Genomic DNA, 18,082 nt, shown 5'->3' on the forward strand with positions numbered 1-18,082 from the left:
GTTTATTTGAATATATTTTGAGTGAATATATTGAAGATAATATATTGATTATTGATGGTGCTTGCTGTCACTCTTTGCAGAATTTCTCCATCCTTTTGTATGGTAAAATGAACTGTGGAAGTACTTGCACCTTGTTTTAGAGCTAAGAATCCTAGGAAAGGGGATGTTTAAGGGTTGGCAGAATGGTGTGTGGGACTGTGCCAGCCACCTGGATCCACCTGTTTTTTCACACAGTCACACTCTTCAGAGTCCAGCTCTTCTGGATTATTAAACTTATTCTGGAGCTCTGATCTTCAAATATCTCCTGTGGTCCCCGATCCAGTTGTTTCTTTTCCTCTGAAATAGGAAGACTTTTTTTTTTTTTTTTTTTTTTTTTTTTTTTTTTTAATGTAGTTGTCAATATAGTTACACTTCTATAATGACCTCAAAACCCAAAACTTCCTCCACACACACACTGAAAGAAAAAGTTAAAATCCATCAAATAAAATAAGTTCTAATTTGCTTGGAAAACTTCTCATGGTAAATACAAGCTGCTACAATCATTTCTTCATATGATGAGCTGCTTAAAATTTTATTGAAGTTCTAGGGAAAATAAAAGAACTTTGATAAAAAAAATTTTGTATATTTACCAGGAATTTCACTGGAAATATTCCTGTCTGACAGATTTCTGTTTGTTCATAAGTGGAAAATTCATCTGTTATATTGTGGGTAAAAAAGAGTTCTTACAATTATTGTGGAAAAGTGAGAATTTAGCCAGTGCCTTTGTGGACTGGTTTTCAATGCTTACCACAACTAAAATGTGCTTATTTTCCCTAATTTAAAGACTGCTGGGAAGAGTTGAACTAGAGTAAACTTAAACCATAATTAGGGACTTTTTCTTATCTAAGGAGTGTATTTAACTTACAGGATAGTTGTAATACTTCTAGAAATATAGATATACTTCTAGAACAGGATATAAGGTGAAGCTAACTAAATCCTCTCTTGATCTACATCCTCCATGTTGCACTTCTCTCAGCCAATTTATGCGGAGTAGAGGTCAGATTGCAGTGTGATTCCAGGTATTTAAAACTGGCTTATGTCTGTCTGTCTGCTTTTGAGGATAGTTAATTGTTCCTATTTTTTTAACAGCAGCACTGATTTGTTTCAAAGCTCTTGATTTCTAAAATACCCCCACTTGCTCACAGTGAGGTTTGAAATAGTAGCATGAAGATAGAGAGCAAAAATAAATTAAAAATACCCTGAATCGGGAGCTTTGGCACTTGGACATTTCTGATCTAATTCTTCTAGTCTGAATATGGCAAACTTCAAATTGAGCATCTTCTTAAAATAAAATCAGTAGGCTTCTTTACAGGAATGGACAGAAATAACCAGGGGCAGGGGGTGCAGTTCTCACTGGTTAAGCTTTTTTAAGCGTGCTCTGCTTCTAAATAAAAGTTATTACCAATATTTTTTTTCTTACAGACACCAATACACAGCCAATGATATTCAAACATTTATTGCTGGCTGTGCTGCAGTTAGCCTGAATCCTTGCATATAAATTCCGTGTTAATACATCTGAGGTTTTGTACAATATCTGTCTTTAATTATCTTTTGGAAATGATCTCTTCATCTTTCTAATGTGACCACAGGACAGGAACGTACCAGAACCTGAGAATAACGACAGTGTTTCATCTCTTTGATTAACAATTCAAAACCTTCAACGACTGGTAAAAATGTCTCATCTGTGTGTCCAAGCTGTTACAGGTTTGAGGATACATTTATAAAACATGAGTTTGTTGAATCCCTGTAAAGGTTCCAGAAACCCTTCAGGTCAGATAAGGATCTTCACCTCAGTGTCCTGGCTTATTCTGTTAATTTTGTTTTAAATCAACTGGTCAGACTCCCAATAACAGTGGTTTCATTTATTTATTTATTTATTTATTTATTTATTTATTTATTTATTTTTATTTTGTGCTGAGTAGAACCTCAATGCTTCTCTTGCCTCCAGTCAGTAAAACAAAAACAAAAACAAAAAAATGGGAGAAATTTTGTGTTTGGAGAGTATCCCAGGTCATTAAATCTAGATAACCCATGCCTGGATATAGCAAGTTACAAATCTCGGCCAGAGGGCTTTAGAAACAGCTGCTGAGTGTGTCTGATCTCACCCAACATTTGTGGTAATTTGTGGCATTTTTAGCCAAGGTACCACTCCTTCCTTGTCCCTGTTCAGGGTCAAAGTGCTTCCTTTGGTATTGGAAGCTCACTCCAGGCTTGAAATTACAAAGCTTGCGATTATAGGCATAAACTGCAAAAACCTCCCTGGTAAATGTGCAGTTACAAGCATTTGCAACATTCTAGGCCGTTTCAGTTGTTATATTTGGAGCTGGGGCATCAATAATACATAGTTTCATTAAAAGACAATGTGCTTTAATGTCATTGCAGTGAGTTATTTTGGGCATTTCAAGTGACCCCATTTGAAATACAGCAGATGAAAGTATGCACCTGTGTGTTCAGTCGCGGAGAGTTTGCACCATGTATCTAGCTGGTTTTTTTATAGACTTAAAAGTTTGATTATTTTTATTCTGAAATGCCAACATATGCATTTAGTATCCCGATAAAGCTCAACTGGAGCTGTAACATATGGGCCCTCTCTTAATTCCGACCCCCTGGAAAGCCAAAACTAAACAAAAAGACCAAGTCCTCCTTTGCTCTGATTTATTTTGTGTTCTATTTTTTTTTTTTTTTTCTTTTTTTTCCTTTGAGATGATCTTGTTTGAAAACAGAAGGTTGGCACCTGAGAGAGGAAGCACAGGAGTGTGTGAAGCAGTGGGATGCCAGACAGGAGGGATCCTGCTCCCTCCTGTGCTTTGCAGAGCACTTGCACATGCTGGAATATTGCTGGAATATTGCTCCTGCACGGGCTCTGAGCAGCCCTGGAAATTGCTGCTAACTCTGCCCCATGGGACTTGCCTGATTTCTGGCTTCACAAACAGCTTTCCCTAAAGATTTGGTTCCCGGTGTTCCTCTCTAGTGATGCTGGCAAAGAGTGCCCTAGAAAATTGACAGCTCTGGTATAGCTGGCTGACCATTTATTAGTGCTCTGCTCACTGAAGGGTGGCAGGGAAAGCTTGTTATAGCTAGAAGATATTTCAGCAGCTGTTAAAAGATATCCCAGACATTACTTTTTGCTTTTCCTGAAATCAGGAACCGATTTACTGTCAATGTTTGTTTGTCTGTCATTCAGGGGCTTTATATCAGACTTTTTTATATCACAGCCATGCTCAGTTTGCTGTGTGCTGCAGCTGGGTCACTGTGTTCTCCACAAGGGCAGTGTTTTCATCATTTGAAAAGCTGTACCTTATTTTTTGTAGTAGGATTATTTCACAGTTGAGGATTGGGCAGTCCTGTGAGTTTGCCCAGTCTGGCCCATTTGTGGGAATGCCAGGGGAGGCCTGGCTGCTCTTTTGGTGGCAACAGGGAAGGTGGAAGCAAATAAAGCAGCAGTGGATCTGCAGCCTAAGTGAGGTTTAGGGCCGCACTGTTTTGCTGTTCTTTGTCACTATTGCTGAGCACCATGGTATAATGGATAATCAGTTTCAAATGGAAACAAAAAGCGGGTAAGCAAAGGGAGTTGAAGGAGAACTGGCATTTCTTTTTAAGAACCACAAAAACAAGTTTTACAAACTTCTAAAATTGAAACATTGAAAAATGAATGACTTAATATAGAAAATCCTGAAGTCAGGGATAATAATAATATTAAGAATAACAATAATAATAATAAATAATGAAGTTTTGCTAATGTGAACAAACTGGAAAGAACGGTTTCAATTAAACTCAAAGGAAAACCTTTGCAAAAAGTCCTGAAACTTTACTGCTTCTATAATAATAAATGAAGAATACATTCAACTGATACACACTGCTGTAAATCCCTGAAGTAAATGAAGTTATGGAAGTTTGCAGCTGCTAAAGATTTAACCATTGGCAAACAAGAAAACAAAATAATTAACTACATAATGGGCAAGGAAATACAATTATTCCTGGAAAACTTTACTGCTACCAAGATTTGATCCCTTAGTGAATCTGCAAATATTTTTGTGTTGCCTTGAGGACTTTTTGTGGTTCTTTGGCCTGACAGTGGTACCCCAGGCAGTGGCAGAGCTGAAGGATTGACGTCTGGCTCTGGAGCCTCATTCACTCAGTTCCCAGGGCTGAACTTCCCCAAGGACTGAAATCTCCCAGGAATCTCCTGCAGTTCATTCTGCACAGCATTGCTGTGATACCTTTCAGGTGGGTGGAAAAATGAACCCTCTTAGGGACTTCTTTAAAACTGGTCGTAAATTCTAATGAGATGGAGATCCAGGTTTGAGGTACATTCAATTTAGGCTTCACGTGGTAGATACATAACAGTGTAATGAAATGAGGGCCTTTAGACTGGAGAAAATGAGCAGAAGATTTTGTATAGATAATGTTGGTACACTTTTGCCAATTACTTAGGGGTAGAAATTTGGATCTAGAAGGATGACACCGGTGGGTAGCTCTGGATCTCCCCATGTAGTTAAGGCATCTGGCAGACTTGTGTCTGAGATGCTCAATGTGTGGCAGCCATTTGTAGCTGCTGATTGCAGAAATTTAATGCATGTGCACAAAAATCCTTACATTTTGCTCTACTAGAATTTTGGGGAAGGGAGAAGGCACCTGAGGAAAGGGTATGTGTACTTGTTGATCCGGGTCAGTAGCATTTTTAACAAGTATTAACATTATCAGACATGTCTGTTCTTTGCCTCCAGTTGTTGTGAGGGATTTTTAGAAAGTAACTGCTTATTTGTTTTTCTCTGGCATGCATTTATTTTGAAATATTTGTTGTTACATTAGTTTTAGATGTTTTACCAACACTAGGCAATGAAAACAGACTGTATTTCAGTCTCACTTCTGATTCAGCAGGACTTCCAGTTCCTCTTGCTCGTGACTGTACAACCTGCAAGATCTGCATGACAATATATAGAGACACAATCCCACCACCTTCAGCAGTGTTCCGATTTTGCCTGACTGATTTCTGCCAAGTGCAGGTCATGTGCTTCTGAAGCTTTGGTATTTTATGTGCTGACATCCAAGCGTGTCTTTCAAAAGACTAATTTCAAAGCAAACATGATGGAGTGATTGTCCCATCTTAGAGGAGCTGCCTAAAAATATTTTTTCCCTTTCTGAGTAGGTAAGAGGAGATTTTTCTGACAGGTGGAGGAGCAGTTTTAATGTACCATCTCTCATTTGTAGTCAGACTCATCCCAAAAATTTGTTGTTTGAAAGACCTGGAGTCGGAGTTAATTTTCTCTCCTCTTTCTTGTCTTCTAGCTTTGTACAAAAAGGTGCCAGGGAGCTCTCCCAGCACAAGGAAGGAAACGAGAGTGCCAGGGTAACTGCAGGGTCCTCACCCTGGAACAAATCTGATCTGGATTAAACCTGACAAAGGCTGGTGGCAGACTCGGTGTCTGGAAAGTTAAAGTGGAGCTGTTCTGTGGTTAAGGCCTTGGATTCATGATTTCTTTCTGAAGCACATGTAATGAATAAACCCCTTATTTTGCTGAGGGTAGAATGTGTGGGAAATAGGCTATTTTTGGAAAAAAAAAAAAAAATTGATTTGGAATCACTTTGAAAGGGGTGGAGGAATTCCAGGAAAACCTGACCTCTCGGCTGGCAGCCTTCACAAGCTGATATTGCTGTGCAGGTGGAGACACTGGTAGATTTGTTGCTTACGCTGCTGCCTCTATTTTTAGTTTCTGATTGCTTGCAAGTTCTGTTTACAAATGTCAGGAGAATGCATTAGGGTTATCTGCCTTGCTGTAGAGGTAATAAAACGTTGTCCAATTTAGCCAATAAAGCAGCTAAAAGCGGGCTCCCGCTGCCGTGGCGGTGTCGCTGCTGAGTGCGGCCTCACAGCTGAGGTTCTGAGCCGCCTGCTCCCTTCTTTCCTCATTTCTTGTTTCCCACCATTGTTCTGGCTCGGTGTGGGGATCAGGAATCCCTGGGGAGGTTTTATTCCCGTCTGGGAGTAGCTGGACATGCCCTTTGGGAGAGGAGGGGGGGTGAGGGATCGGTGAGAGCTCCGCGGCCCAGCCCCGCAGGCCCAGCCCAGCGTGGCTCCTGGGGCCCAGCAGTGACGCTGCAGACACAAGGGCCACGATCAGTGCTCTGCCCAGGGCTCGCCAGTGCCTGGCTGCTAAGAAATACCTGGGACAGTCCTTCCAGCTTCAGGGGCTGCTCTGGGAACCAGTCTCGAGAGGATGTGGTTGGTCTGTTGCAGCCTCTCTTGGCTGATACCCTGTAATCTGATATTAGAGCTGCTTTCACTGCCACGGAACCTGGATCTGAGCACAAACATCCTGTTTAACGCTGGGATGACTTTCTGGGGAGCTTTATGACTGCACTTGCCAGCTAGAAGTATGAATGTGCTTAAATCAGGGCTGAAGGTGCTTTAACATTTTTATTTGACTCTGAAAGGAAAAGAAACGCCTTGTTTATTTAATTAGAAAGCCAGTATGTAAATAAATAATATAGAAATACATTGAGTCATTGAAAACCGATATAGTCACGGACAAAGACCCTCTAACTAGTTAAAGTTAGGAAGTGGTATGTTTATTCACTATTCACCGGCGGGCGGCACGGGAGTCGTCTCCGAAAGGCGTGGCCACCCCGAACAAGGCTCTTTGCTCTCTATTTTCCAAGATCTTACCTACAATACATATGCATAACCCCAGCACCTCCCATCCCCACTCTGTACTAAAATGAGGCTATCGGTCCTTCACGTGTGTGCAATCCTTCTCTTGAATTGGGTCAGTGGTCTCAAATTGGGTCAGTGGTCTCAAAGGATGAAGTCAGGAGAGTCTTCATCAGGTCTCTGTGACCCTCTGGCACTGTCCAAGGTCCCCTGCTTCGTGATTGATTGATACCAAGTCCAGGTGCTGGCCATTGTTCTTAGTGGTTTCAATCTGTTCTTATGACAGTTCCCTTACTCCACTTTTTCTATAAACAAGCTCATAATAGAACAGTTAGCTCTAGCTTGGGCATCTAATAATCATTAACCTACCATTTCCTAATCTAACTTACATCTTGATCAATATAAATTCCTTCTAACCCTTAGCTAAAATCTTAACTCTTTAAAGTCATGTCTCAACAACTTTCCAGTGCTTAAAAGGACTTTATTACCTTTATTATGGCCTTCTACCAATAAAAGTTAGTGTTGTAGGATACCAGTCCTAGTCATAATCACCAATTAGCAAAAAAGTTTGAGCAGAGTTGTGACACTGTTAGTCAATACTTGTTTATCATTGCTGTTTTAGATAGCTCAGGACAAACAGATTGTGTGTTACTGCTGTGATAGAATACATAAAATAAAAATAGTTCTCATGCTGAATTCCCTGTGCTTTAAATATACCAAGTATGTCCCTCAAGCATCCTTAAGGTCTGGCTATCTGTATGCAGTTTGTCACCAGAGAAATTACATATTCATTTTTAAAGGAACCATAAAATTAGTTTGTTTAAAGGCTGGATCTGAGTTGGGAAAGAAATTGGCAATTTAGGAAAAAACTGAGGAGTTAATTCCACTAGAGGGGTAAGCTAGAAATAGAAGTAGGAGTAAAAGTGTTGCTTTGAACTGCATCATATGGAAGCAGCAATGACAGGAACATTGCAAGTTTGTATGTACCTGTGAATCCCCATAAATTTTTTTTTTTTTTTTTTTTTTTGCAACTTCTGCACATTTTGAAACTGTATGCCTCTAAGGAGGCAGACAATGAAAATTTGATAGGCAGTATATTATTATGCAGTGAAGTGTTGAAATTTGCAGATCACTGGCAAGTCTGATCAAGGAATATAGCTGCTTTTTTTAACCTAGGGAATGAAGTGTGGGAAATCATGGCTTAAAAATGAGAGGGAGATGTAAATCTACACTGTTTCAGTACTCTTCAACTTTGAGAAAATTGGAGTCTGGAGAGGAACCTTGATGACTTTTCTTTGTGTTTTTGGCCACTTGTAATGATAAAGTCCGAGTATTTGTGACATCTGGCGTGCTTGTGACCACACCTAGGTCTTAGATCCATAACAAAAGGGATTTTTTCCCCAGGATTTTAATTTCTGTTTATCCAGATAAGTGCCACAAAACTGCAGCTTGCTGTTACTGAAAAGAACAGTAAAATCTTGGTGTCTCTGCTCTGCCAAGCTGCTCTAATGAACACTGAGAATTAGATATTGTGTTTGTCAGCCTAAGACTGACAAAGTCATTGATGAGTCTGGTTTTTTGATTTGTTTGGGTTTTGTTTTCTACAAAAATGTGTTCTTATTAAGTTAGCTGATATCTGTTCGTGTAACAGTAGTGAAATCAATCCTTTTAGGATTTATTTCAAGCCCTCTTAATACTGGAGCTGTAGTTCTGTGAGTTTATTCAGGGTGCAGAGGTTCAGGTGCTCCTTCCCAAACCACAGCAAGGAGGGTGGAGGTGCTCAGTGCCTGAGAGCCTGGCTGAGGTGTCTGAGGTCTGAAAGCTGTGTTTGATGAAGTCCCATCTCCAGGAGATTCCTCTTCCCCTGCTGCCTGCTCCTTCCCTGGTATTCCTCTGGCTGTTGAAGTATTTGTTCTGGCACAGGCCTTCCTAGAATTGGAAACTGAGGTGATGGGTGAAATTTTAAAAATTGTGGGGTTTTTTCCTAGATAGGAGCCCATTTTGAGTCTTGGTTATTTTTTAGAAAGTTCTATGTGGTCAGAACCAGGGCTAGTCAAAACCATTCCTACTGATATTTTTGCATTGGAAGGCACTGAAATGATGGGATCTGAAGCATTTTTTGGGGCTGTGTGAGTTACCCTTGGGGTTTTTGCCACAAAAGATGGCACTCAGGAAGTCCCAATGGACCTGTGTAATTTTCTGTCACCCAGTTCAACTGGTCTGAAACTCCTGGCTGGAACAAGGAGCACTTTGAGACGTGTTCAGTTTTCTGTGAGTTTGATATCGTGGTCTCAAAATGTTTTTGCTCAAATCTGCATTGAAAATACAGCTTGTTCCATGAGCAGACTTTTTGAGTGCTGCTCAATCTCTCCCATTACAGTTTTGGAAGAAATCTCTTGAGTGTTCTAACCATCTCCTGTGGCACAAGGTCTTTTCGTAGACATTTTTTAAGTGTTGGGTCAGGATGTTCTAGTAGGAATTGGGTGAAAGTAAGTCCATGTGTTAAAATTGGTTTTGTAGCTCCTGAACACCAGAAAAAGAAAAAAAAAAAGCAAAAGAATTTTAAAGTGATTCTAAATAATTTTTTTCTTTCTTTCAGCTGTCTCCGTAATGAGATACAGTGCGTCATCCTTTGGATTTGCTGTAAGTGTAGAAATACAATTGAAATATTATCTACTCTTTTTTTCTTTTCCAAAGGCATTTTCTGAACACAAAATAATGCCGTTTTTCTTATGGTAAATTAATGGAAAGGAGTGCAAAGTCAATAAATGATTGGAAAAAGTATTGTTAAAGTCAAGCATTGGAAAGGGAGGCGAGGATATTCTAATTGCACTTTTTCAGTTTCTGCCCATTAAATTCTACCCTGGAGTTAATACCCGTGCTTATACCATATCGTTGATAGATGTTATCCACCAGATATGGTTTTCTTATACAAAACCTCTCAATTAACAATCATTTTTGTTGTTGAAGTTGAGCCAAATTGTGAAGTTCCCTTCTGAATTTTTCCCATTGAAGCTGATGGTAGGACTGCTATTGCCTTTGGAATGACAGCTTTCCTCTCCAGTCCTTGCCATGACTTTCTGGATTAGTGGCAGACCAAAAAATTCCTAACGACAAGCAGTGACTCATATCAAATAATTTATCTTTGGCTTTCAATTTTGAAGGTCAGATTGACTCTGTAGGAAGTTTGACATGAGAGTGAAAGTTCTAACAGTGGGACAAGCCTGGTTTTCATTGGTCCTGACACCACATCTGAATAAATTGGGAATACAAACATGGCAATTTTGCTGATGATAGAGAATAATAAATTCATATAGGATGAAATCTTGGTGGGATTTTGGAGAAAAAGTTAGTATTTTCTTGGTTGAAAACAAAAGATATTGCAGGAAATTAGTGACTGCAGGAAAAAAGAGTGCTTGACAGGCAGTTTTCTACACTTATTTCTTTACAGTCTTTGCATTAGAACCATTAGTATTTTAACTCTTGGAGTGCTGCAGTGGCGGGCTGTGATGTTTGGTTTTTTTCTTAACATCTTCACAGGCAATAGATCAAAAATTCCAAGTTTTCAAATCCCTCGATCAACCCTCTGAGCTCTGAAGTGTTTGATTGTGCAATAACACATGGCGAAAATGTGAAGATCAATTCAATAAACGTAAATCCAGATTTCATACAAGTGATTTATTTGAAGCAGCTTCATGCCTGTGCAGCGGGATGGTAAATGCACAGCTCTTAGTGCAGGGCACATTTAATGGCCCACAAAACAACTGACTCTGTATCTCTTGCAGTTTGATGCCACCCTGGATGTTTTGTCGTCAGCGATAGTTTTGTGGCGTTACAGCAACGCAGCCGCTGTGCACTCTGCGCACAGGGAGTACATGTGAGTACACTTAATTACTCCTGCCTCGGGCAGGGGCCTGCAGAGCTTTTGTTGTCAGCCTGGGAGGCTACAGATTCCAGAGCTTTGACAAAAAACCACTCTGTCATGTCAGCAAGTATTCTTTCCTTCTGCCAGCTCACTGCTTGCTCCCAAACACGCAGCCTCTCCTTAGGAAAACCTCCCTGTGATTGTGATTTTCAGTTTCTTTTTAGCCAACGTGGCAATGGTTAGGCCTTTGCAATTTGTTTTCCCTTTCAGCACCGGCATCAAATGAACTGTATTTGCAATCTGTAGTAGATTTGTAAATCTTTCATTTTGCATCTTACTGAATTATTCTTACTAGAGTATGTTTTTTGGAATTGATGCTCTATAATATTTGTACTTCCCTTAACAAGTTTGACTATCAATCACTTTATCTTTTTAAAAGTGAGAGTCTAGCAGTGATGCATGACTTCTTTTTGTTTACTTTGCAAGCAATTTTTTTCATATTTAATGCTTGCTGTATATATCCTATGGGGGGAGGAAGTCTTTACATATGCAATGCAGTATTGATCACTGTGGGAATTGTGTTCTTCATCATTGTGCATCATTTCTATGGGTGATTCATAGGGTAGCTGAGAAGAACAGGTGGAGATTGACTCAAGAATTTTTCCAACTGCTGCAAAAATAAGATTTAAAAGTCCTACTCAAATTTTGGGCGTCTAGGTGGAGAAGTGCAGTACATTTGCCTGGTTTTGGTTTTCCTCTGTACTGCCATTGGTGGCAGCATCCCATCTGGCTGGAAAACAGTTCAACTGTCCCCTGGAATGGACTGCAGTTTTACAATAAAGGGGGATGAGGTAGGTTTTGTGCTGAAACACCTCTAGTGATGTCCCTTTAATAAAGGGCAGCTTGATGAAACTGAACGTTGCATAACTGGTAGGATCAAAAAAAAAACAAACCCAAAAAAACCCCACAGAAAACCAACAACAAAAATCCTGGAGGCACTGGAGGGTCACAATCACATCTTCACAATCTTTTTCTAAAAACTTGAGAAAAAGTAAGCAGTATTTTTACATGCATTAACTCAGGCTCATGCAACAGCTTGCCAGGGCTGTGAGCTCCTTTCTGGCAGGGCTCCATACAGAACAGTTTGAAATAAAAGGCCATAAAAGACTGATGTGGCATTGATTCATAAAAATAAATTCAGAAAAATGTGATTAAAATTAGTCTTCTTGCACAGATTTGGAGATTTTAACAGACATCTTGCTTTTGTGGGTGTCCACAGAGATTCCTGTCAACATTCAATTAACATATTTCTGAAATCTCCTTCTGTTGAGCTTTGTCAAGTGAACCTTGTAAAGTATTTAAAAGAGAAAATAAATCCCAACACAAAAGAAGACTCAGCATATCCCTATGGCTAAGCCAGTGAAGTGAACAGACAAAGTAGTAAACATTTTCCCGCTTTTTAATGCTCATTTTTAATTTGCTTTCATAAAATCCCTCTGCTTTACATAAGGCTAAATTAAGTCAGTGAATTACTTGCCATGCCCATTAGTTGAAGACAGCCAAGGTTACATGATGAGTTCAGAACCAAGTGAAAAACGTTCCCATATGCTGGGAGTATGAATCACTGGATAGTCAGCCTGGTTATCGCTCTGCTTCCAGAGCTGACAGCAGAACCACCACAGTACTGACAGCAAGGAGATGGTGAGGTGGCTGTGCTGCTTAAGGCATCTCTTACTGTCTCAGATTTTTGAGGGAGGCACAATTCTGATTTCCTGTTGTGTTTAATCAATCTCTAGCTTGAAACGCTGCTTGTAATTGTTTTTGCAATGACGCCTGCTGGCTGCTTGCTCAGCTGATGAATAATCTTTGTATCATATCTGCCTCTGGCTCCACCTGGTCTGTCACAATCTTCAGTTTCTGTGGGCCTTCTCTCTCAGGCTCCTGGACAGCGTGGTGCAAATTTGTGTGGGTGTTTAGGTTGTGCTGTGTGTTATTCCTGTTTTTGTGTGCCTGGCCATATTCTGCAGTAGTGCAGGGGTCTGTTTACCAGAGTAAGGTGTGCCAGAGTAGCTTCAGGTTAGTTCTTTATTTATAGGTTTGTCTTTTATTGATTTAAACATTGCATCTGTCTGTGTATCCTAACATATCTGAAAAATTCCTTAGCTCCTTGGCAGAAGCCGAGTGGAATTGCCAATTAATAGTGTTTTGCAAATTTATAAAACTTCCTGTTGCATGAACTTGACAGCGAGAGACTGATCCAAAATCTGTTAAAATCAGTGTAAATCCCCTCACGGAAAGGCAGCGTTAGATTCAGTCCCAGCTCTTGGATGTCATTGAGAGAGAACATGGAGACAGACTGAAAAACACACCCCCAGGAAAAGGCACGGAGAACACAGCCTGACTCATGATGTGCTGTGAATTAAATGCTGAGAATAAAATGCTAAGATGTAAGAGAAGTGCCTAGTCTTACTTAAGCTGTGGCCATATGGCAGTCGGAGCTGCAGCACTCCTCAGAGCACAGAAGTGCTCGCTGTGCCAGGTTCTGCTGAGAGGAACCAGTGCACTTCCATTCGACTTCAGGGGAACTGGAGTGCTGAAACCACCATGCAAATGTGCCCTGCTGAGTTTGACTGCGTTTAACACCTTTCACTTTTATTAGATCATTTGATTTCTCTTGTTTTCTGGGGTGAGAGGGGAAGGGACTTTTTTGGTGTTCATCCCTTCGGTTCATCCCTTCCCTCTGGGGTGTCCACCACAACACACAGCTCAGAAGAGGCTGAACCCTTGGCAGTGGCACCATCCTGTAGCCATTTGTTGGTTCTCCAGGTTCAGCCACTCAAATCTCTTTGCCTTGACTGGGAGGATTGATGAGAAAACTCCTGTTGCTCCAGAGTCCTTTTTTTGCCAATTCTAGGGCTCTGTCATGCTTCCTGCTGCTGCTTAGACTGCTCCTGGATATATCATTGGTGCCCACATGAAGTAAAAACCGAGGCTAAAACATTCACCAAGGTCAGGAATTAAACCACTGCAAGATTGCAGGCCCTGAGACACTGCTTGACTCTGCCTAGCTGGCTCATTAATGAAGGAGCATGTGGGAATGGGATGAATATTTGATGATTTTCAGAAGAGTCCTTGAAAGAATTGTAGGTCTTGAGGCAATGCAAGAGTTGGGAAGGACTACAGATATCTGGGAAGAGAGGCAGAGTACATGCACAGTTCATGAGTACTGGAACTGCTCGGTGTGATCTGCTAGGATGTAAATTAACATGCAGGAAATGTAAAGGCGCTGAACAAGTCATCAAAAAGCAATGATCAAGGAATTAAAGAAAGGAAAGCATGCTGAAATAACTGGAGAAATAATTTGAAATCTCCACTGAAGATGAAAATTTACAACTGAAATTGATGGAGGTATTTAAGATGTGCAAAGAAACGTGAATGGTTCCCCTGGCTGCTCTCCATAGCCAGTTTACAAATGCCTTGAATATTCTGCTCTTTACTAAACCTTTAGCAACTTGGTAGCTTATTGGGTTGCTGAAGCAAATATAAATCTGTTGAAGGAAGAACTTTATTGACACTGGTTGGCAACAGCGGTTTTTCATGTTCTTAAATAAACCCAGTAAATAGCTGCAGAAGAGATTTCTTAATAGAAGGCTGGAAAAGTGTCTCATGAGATGTTGAACTGGCTGTACAGCCATGGGCAGCTTTTAGCTTCTGCTAAATTCAGGAACGAAGGACTTGGTTGGAGTGCAGGGACTGTGTCTGAGGAGAAAGTGGAAAATATCACCAAGAAATGAAGGACTGGAAAAACAGAAAAACGAACTGCATGTACACAGCCTTGTGGGAAATCTTTAAAAACCAGAGCTTTTTCAGGACAGTTGGTTGGAAAGATTTTGCTTTTCTGTACTATGCACTACAGGACCCAGTATCTGCCTGTGCCTGTGGGCTCCATTGATTCTGGGATTTTTGGCTGCTGGGTTTTTTTATTGCAAAACCCAACTCTGTACAGCATATTTAAAACAGTGACTCTTGACAGTTGCAGCTGGTGTTTGCTATATATTATTTTGTTGATGATATCAAGTTAAATTCTGTGTTTCCCAGGAACCAGTCTGTCAACATCTTTCTTAACCCAGTGCCAGAGTAAATAGGAAACTTGACTCATGCTGAACATTCTGGATTATGGCGAGAATACACATTTCTTACGTTTCTTTCAATGTTTTGGTGTTGTGGTTTTCTTTGTTTGTTTGCTTGGGTTTTTGATTATGTATTTCAGACTCTGGCTATGCATTGCTTAATTACCTAATAAGAAAATTAAATTGTATCATGGACTAATTGTTTTAAACACACTTGTGGTGCTCTATGTTGCCATAACATAATGAATGCAGATATGTCCCTTTTTTTTTTTTTTTTTTTTTTTTTTTTAATATTGGTGGAGGTGTTGTCTGAAACAGGAGCAGGAAGACTAAAATTGCAGGAATTAAAATCTTCAGTGTGGATTTCGCCAGAAGAAAAGAGTCATTTTGCAATTAGACATACCCTAAATGCTTTATTATGTGCCTGTAGCTTAACTTTCATCTCCACACCTCAGCTGTGGCTGTGGATTTGATACCTTCAGGATGCTGAGCCCATTTGCCACGTGAAGAATGCCTGTCCCGGGGATTTGCTTCCTAACAGGTTCCTGAATTGTGGGGGGGAAGAACTGGTGTTCTCACCTGTTTTGACATTTGGAAGAACATAACTGCGAGAGTTTAATCCAAGAATTTCTAATTTAGCTTCAGCTAAAAGCAATCCCCAAGAAAGATATTTGACTGCTCCTCGTCAGAAATGACATGAGAAATCACATGAGAAAATGTGATGAGACCTCAAGACAAGAGAGAGCCTCTTCTGGAGTAATTGTAACCCTTCTTTCTCTCTTGCTCTTGTTCAGATGAACCCACTCAGGAATATTTACCCCGGTATCTGGTTGTGGGGAGCCTTGCAGAAGTTATACTGAATATATGTGCATTCCAATCAGGCATTTGGGGAATATGGGGATTGTGATGTATCCTACTTTTGAACTCAAAGCTTGAAAGAATTAGAAGCCACCCTATACGACTGTCACACTGCAAAGTTGGGTCTGGCTCTTCTGTCTTCCTCTGATTCAAAAAGAAAGCATATTGATCTATCTGGTTTCAGGGCATATGTCTCTTGGTTCACAGAATTAAATAAAGCCACCCATATTTTCAGTATTTCTATTGTATTTAAATTTTCATGTGCGGATTGGCTCTGCCCTGCTGGATAACCCAGCTAAATGAGCACTGTCTATTTAGGCAGTGTTGAATGAAAATAATCCTCTGGGTTCAGACCCAACATATCAGTCACATTGAAAAAACTGGGGATAATTTTATCTATACCATACATACGAAAACGACTCGAAGCACAGATGGCAAAATCCGCACCTCTACCCACAGCTCAGGGCAAACCTCTGTGGCTGGAGGAAAAGCTCTTTTGTGATGAGTGAATGGAATACCTAAGTGAGCTGGAAAAATGTCAAATGCATGGAGCTGCAAGCAGCAAACAGCTCAGAGCCAGCCTCTGCAGCTCATGGGTGGTTCTCAGCTGCCAGGAGTTTGGCCTCACACCACTTTTTTGTGTCTCTCCCACAGAAGGAGTTTTCAAAGGGAGTGCTCACCTGTGCTTGGGTAGCTGCTTTGTAGGAGGAGAAGTATTGTTTCTTCTTAACCACACTGAAAACTTCTAAGCCATTCTTTCTTCTGGAATATTTGGCCAAAATTCTGCATCCAGGTGTAGTGCTAGATACAAGTTTCAGAGGTGCTTCATTAGGCTGACTTAATAAACATAATAACTTCTTCATAAAGCCATTATCCCATATTCACACAAAAGTAAATCAGTCACAAACTTTCCTCTTTCCCAGACAGAAATTCATGTATGCCTACGGTTGTGTGTGCACACCCAAAGAAATCATTGCACACACAAGTTATATTAAATATGAAATTAAAAATATATATATTTATATATTCTAAAATCTGTTTCAAAAACTGTGGCATCTGTAGATTTGGCAATGATTTTACTGGAGCTAGATCCAAAACCTATGAAAGCCTTTGCTTTTACTTAACTGGTAGTTGATTAAGCAGGAATTGTGTGTATTGCGTAGTATTTACATGTCGGCCTATGTATATAAAATCAGGGGTATGATCTTTCCTGTGCTGGAATTTGATGATCATCATAAAAAAGAATATTATAGACGTTCTCAAAAGGCTTTAAATTCCAGGTTCAGGGGAATGGCAGGGTCTCTGATCTGCTGCAAGTGGAGGAGCAGTGCTGGGGCCAGGAGGGTGTTTGTAAGGCAGGTGTACTCCAAGTGCTGCTGCAGGGTGTGTGCAGACCTAGGAACCAGAAAATAGGTCATGAGAGTTTTCAAACTCTGCCCTCCGCCCCCCCCAGTTGTAGAAATGTCTGTTATCTTTTTCTGGCAGATATTCCTTACCTGGAACATCAAATTATTTATGGAGCTGTTGCCCGAGTTCAGCTGCATGATATTAAGTATGTAAATACCCTGTTCTGCAGCAACTGGTGGAAATCCTAAGGGATAATAAAAGTTTTAGGAGGCCTGTAACACTTTCAGCATGAAGTGGTTCCCTAGCAGAGCTGATCTGAATTTCAGAACAGCTTTTCCCCTCCATGTCTTTTAAGAAGTTAGACCACGTGGTATCACAAACCACTTTTCCAGCACAATTATTGAAAAAATTGACTTTCAGTGGTCATTGGGACTATTACTTGTATTCTCTTTATTGTGTAACCTAGTTTGGCCTTATGTTTTTGTATGGTGGGAAAAAAGGAGTAGCTGTAATGATGCTGCTCTGGATCCTGGCAGTTGGGGATTATGGAACATGTGTGATGAACAGCAAGCAGCAAGCCCACTGCATTCCTTTTAAAGTGCCTCTTAAACTGACTCTATTCCCTCCTCACCCAGCACCAGGCAGGTGTAAATACTCTGAACAGCTGTGATTCTGTACAGTTTGGTGTCCAAAACCCCTTCAGGAACTACACCTGGTAACAGATAAACTACCAGTAGCTAATATAACTGCCTAATAGGACACAAGGAAGCTTTGGGTTAGCAGCAGAGCATGACAAATAAGCAGGAATCTCAAGACTGAGGCTGATATTGCATCTTTTGACTGTATTACCATAATATGTCACAGTGGCTAGTTCTTTTTAGAGAAAGTCCTTTAATGAGTTTGAGGCAGATGTTACAGCTGTCGGAGTTCTGGGTGTCACCCCATGAGAAATGTGACTACAATGGTCTCAGCAATGCTGCAGAACAGCAGCAAATGTTGGTGAAGAGCTGCATTGTAATTTGGCTGCCTCTGTTTAAAGTGAAGAGCAGCAGAGCTGTGGCACAGTGTGCTGTGTGCTGGACAGGCCCCCTCCTGCCACAGAGGTACCAAACAGAGCTGTTGCTGTCACCTGCTGTCCCTGCTGTGCCTGGCTGTGTGCAGGGGTGCTGGTGCTGTTGCTGTGCTGACAGA

General features: G+C 40.6%; 1 protein-coding gene across 2 annotated transcripts in view; it reads left to right on the top strand.

Moving 5' to 3' along the window:
- Positions 1-18,082, top strand: part of TMEM163 (transmembrane protein 163) — an 87,904-nt gene that overhangs the window by 44,687 nt on the left and 25,135 nt on the right. For both annotated transcript variants that reach the window (XM_040070157.2, XM_040070158.2), the window contains 2 exons: positions 9,291-9,334; positions 10,477-10,568. In XM_040070157.2, the coding sequence (XP_039926091.1) occupies positions 9,291-9,334; positions 10,477-10,568 (136 nt within the window). The remainder of the gene's footprint in view (positions 1-9,290; positions 9,335-10,476; positions 10,569-18,082) is intronic.

The sequence above is a fragment of the Hirundo rustica genome, chromosome 7 (genome assembly GCF_015227805.2).
Source record: "Hirundo rustica isolate bHirRus1 chromosome 7, bHirRus1.pri.v3, whole genome shotgun sequence".
NCBI classification, from domain to species: domain Eukaryota; kingdom Metazoa; phylum Chordata; class Aves; order Passeriformes; family Hirundinidae; genus Hirundo; species Hirundo rustica.